General features: G+C 37.5%; 1 protein-coding gene across 2 annotated transcripts; it reads right to left on the bottom strand.

Moving 5' to 3' along the window:
- Positions 87-3,429, bottom strand: LOC107613896. 2 transcript variants are annotated; one of them, XM_016316086.2, is made up of 7 exons: positions 3,242-3,429; positions 2,426-2,809; positions 2,180-2,334; positions 1,709-1,804; positions 1,346-1,602; positions 976-1,196; positions 87-723 (listed from the first exon to the last, which is right to left on the bottom strand). In XM_016316086.2, the coding sequence occupies exons 2-7, from the start codon at positions 2,783-2,785 to the stop codon at positions 337-339; spliced, it is 1,476 nt and encodes a 491-aa protein (XP_016171572.1). In that variant the 5' UTR covers positions 2,786-2,809; positions 3,242-3,429; the 3' UTR covers positions 87-336. The 2 variants fall into 2 exon arrangements, with proteins under 2 accessions (XP_016171572.1, XP_016171574.1); XM_016316088.2 differs by lacking the exon at positions 3,242-3,429 and adding an exon at positions 3,071-3,218.

Here is a 3,681-nt window from a genome sequence, read left to right as displayed (position 1 = left end):
TTCTCAGTGTTTGTTATCCTTTCTCTCAGCTCCTCCACAGAACTTCAGCATAACGTTAGAACAAAAACAGAACACCCCCAACATGCACCAAATCTCAACCGAGTTTTTCTAAATCGTTTTCTTATTGCTAACATAAATATAGAGGACTACAGAATACAATAACTGAAGAAGCATTTTTTTTTTCCCTGACTTAAGGAATCTTTGATAATTGCTAAGTAATTCCATATCTATATTGCAACCGATAACTATACATCGTTAACTGTTTGGACAATGCCACACACTAAGAAGATTTACACAACCAGCAAAAGGAAACTGATTTGGCCAGCACTCTTTGCATTATGATGAGAGGAAATGGTGACTACCGGCATCATACATAACAAATCCAAGAGATATGAAAACCCAAAATATGAGAAAACCTATGAGAATGGTTCTCAACAACTGCTCATAGTTACCAAACGAATGATCTTCGGATTCATTGGAACGATGCAAATGCAATGATGTTGAATCCTCATTGTCACTATCACTAATACCTCCCACATTATCTCCCCTGCTGGTCCCTGCTGTATGAGGTTGCAGCATTCTACCATTGCCAATTTCAGAGCATTCTGAGCAAGTGCAGCAGCCTCCGAGATATGATGGCAGTGCTGGAAGATTATCAGTAAGAACCTTATGATACATCTTCCCTTCCATTTTCAACTTTTTCCGAGTTGTAGGCTCCAAACTCTTGACAGAAATGAACAAATTAAGATTGTTTAGTAACACCCCGTTTCACATGCTATACTGTGTTAAATTCAACAGATAAGAAACTGAAAATATGATATTATGTAGATGGGTGTTTCACATGAAAATGTAAAATTGCAATTAATCTAAACAATTCATTCAAGATCCATACATTTGAAGACCATCAACCTGATGCAGCTTCTCTTACTACTTTCTAAGTCAATTTAGGCTGATGAAAGAGACAGGAGAGCCTACCTGGATAAAGCTCTGGGCAGTAAAATTAAGAACTTCTGGGAGTCGTATGACAAACAAACAACCAAGACGATTTGGGAAGTGCTCTTGCAGCAGCGAACAACAAGATTTCATCATTTGCATGGGAATTTTCAATGGAGATAACCCTTCACAGTCCACCAAGACAGTAATTTGGGGATTGTCTGCATCAACCAACTGCACGATTCCATGTTCTACATGTGATACTGAAATAACAAAGAGTGGATGCCATTAAACAAGGGCATAAAATTAATAAGCTAAAAAAACTGAGTTTACCCATGTTATGGAAATGAAAGGAGGGGAGAATCCTGCCCCAACTATTCAAAATACAGCATGTACAGAATGAGAAACATACCCACTGCCTGAGCAAATCGAGGTCTATCTTCAGATGCCAGTGTACTGCAAGCTAGCCCAAGCTTTACAATGAGGCAAGGTCTGTGCATCACATCATATCCATGCCAAAACACAACTTTTGACCACTTTTCCAGCTCTTCTTCAGTAAGAATTCTGTAAGCCTCTCGCCAACGTACGGTCTTTTTGATTGAGGTAAGGAAGCATGAAAAGTCATTATTAGAAGCTGCATAAAATCTTCGGAGCTCATCATTATTGATTCTGCATAAACACTACAAAATCATGGTCTGCAACAACCGGAGACACCAAGAACTATGATAGTTGTGAATAAGATTCTGTTCTGCAGATGTAGATAACCATAAAATACCTTTCTGGCAAACAAATCCCTTGACTTTCAAGCTCTTGAAAGAGTTGAGACAACCAATATTCAGATTCTAAAATTTTGGAATCTGTCGAGCACTGACTGCAGAAGCATGAAAAGAACAAGTAAGAAAGCTTGCAAGTAGAGCTAAATGATCAAGATACAAAAACCCGTAAAATAAAGTTCAAGTTTCATTTGACTAAGAACACAGCAACATGTTAATTCAAAGAAGCTGTAGTTATAAAAACACAACAATTCTGGGTTCAATATGCCTCACATATACATACATCATACAGGAGAAGATAAACGATTATTTGAGATAAGTTCTTCAAATTCTTATCCTAGCAAATAAAATTAGAGATACATACATTCTCTCTTTTCCTAAGTACAAACTTGTACCCGTCAAAAAAATAAAGCACAAAGGGTTAATAGACAAATAGATAAACCTGTGCATGAAGATATAGAGCGTTCATATACCTTGTATTCATATCAGCCTGCACAGGAGATAATTCTGAGGATTTTACTAAATCACTATGTGAATCAGTAACACAATCTGACTTTCCATCACTTAATTCTGATTGGTCAGAGAAAATTGTTGCAATTGAAAGGGCTAGTAGTGGTCTTGATAGGACCTGACAGAATAGAGAATTATATGTTTGCTCCATTAAAATGTAATCAAATACATTTTTTTATGAAAAAGTTCAGAAATCTAGAACAACAAACCTGCATACTTTCCACTAAACCTTTAAAGGGTGCCCATCTCTGAATCCATTGGAAAGGCGGATAACAGAGTATCTGGAGTGCCTGAAGGCCTTTCCATACAAATGGACATTTGCTTTTGGAGAACCTCCTTACAATCTCTAAAGCAGCAACTTTAAGCGCAAAAACTGTGATGCGGCCGACGGCACTGGTTCCAAAGTCACCATCAATCAGTGAAACAAGGTGCTGATGATATCTCAGCACAACAGATTTAGGGCGAGACAAAATCAGTGATTTTCTATATGATTTTTTCCCAGTTGCAACACTGCCTTGTTTGGGGTTCCTGGTCATGTTAGAATTAGAATAGTCCACCATGTCTCCCATGGAATCTGATGGCTAAGCAAGCTTCTGTGGCAGGCAAGCATGAAATTGAAAGTATATTGTCAAATACAACTCCATTAATCACAAAATTGTCTTCACAATTAGAAATATGTCTTGCCAATCCCTAATTTAAACTTGTTAAAGAAGCACAGCAATTAGCTTATTTCAGCTGCTGGAAGCAACCAAACATAAAGAACTTGAAGATCAAAATGATAACGAAGAGACATATATGTAAAGCAGCATTGCAACTTCAATTAGTTAGAAAACATGTTCAAACAATAATAGCACCTGCCAAAAGGTATAATAGGCTGATGAAAATAACGAATTTCACAAAATCAACCACAGTAGACTCAAGTCAACGAAGAAACACACTTGGTTTGATTCACGCAGGAACCAAAGCCACAATGATGCTAAATTCGTATGAAATTCTATAATTATAGTAATTATTCAAAGGTTAACCTGAAATTTGATCGGAAGCGATTACGAGGCCAAAAACATGGCTGCAGCAGAATCTGGAATCTGAGCTACGATAATTCAATAGCCGGTAGCCACTGCGGCGGCGCAGGTCGCACCTCATTCATTGTCAACCGTTCATCTCATCGGTCTATCTTTACCATGGACGGTGTCGATTTATCTTTTGGTGGATTGAATGGATTCTCCATTTATGGGCCTATAAAAAATTTTATATGGGTCCACCTCCTGGATTTTTTACATGTTTAAAAAAATACGAAAAGTCTAGAGGGCAGTAACTTTTTCAAATTCTAGTCAGCATGTAACCAGCAAAGAAAAGTGAATTATTAGATGAAATTTCACACCAATCTCACACCATCAAAATCATCATTGATGGCTATGTGATGGCTATAAATCACAAAAATTGCTGGTCCCTATCATTCCTCTTT

The sequence above is a fragment of the Arachis ipaensis genome, chromosome B08 (genome assembly GCF_000816755.2).
Source record: "Arachis ipaensis cultivar K30076 chromosome B08, Araip1.1, whole genome shotgun sequence".
Lineage (NCBI taxonomy): Eukaryota > Viridiplantae > Streptophyta > Magnoliopsida > Fabales > Fabaceae > Arachis > Arachis ipaensis.
This window is presented reverse-complemented; position numbering and strand designations above follow the sequence as displayed.

Excerpts from the sequence above, each read along its gene's own strand:
- LOC107613896 (XM_016316086.2), bottom strand. The coding sequence starts at position 2,785 with ATGGGAGACATGGTGGACTATTCTAATTCTAACATGACCAGGAACCCC. Across the intron at positions 1,603-1,708 it reads GGGATTTGTTTGCCAGAAAG|AATCAATAATGATGAGCTCC; the intron begins GTATTTTATGGT and ends GTGTTTATGCAG. Across the intron at positions 724-975 it reads CTGCCCAGAGCTTTATCCAG|AGTTTGGAGCCTACAACTCG; the intron begins GTAGGCTCTCCT and ends ATTTCTGTCAAG.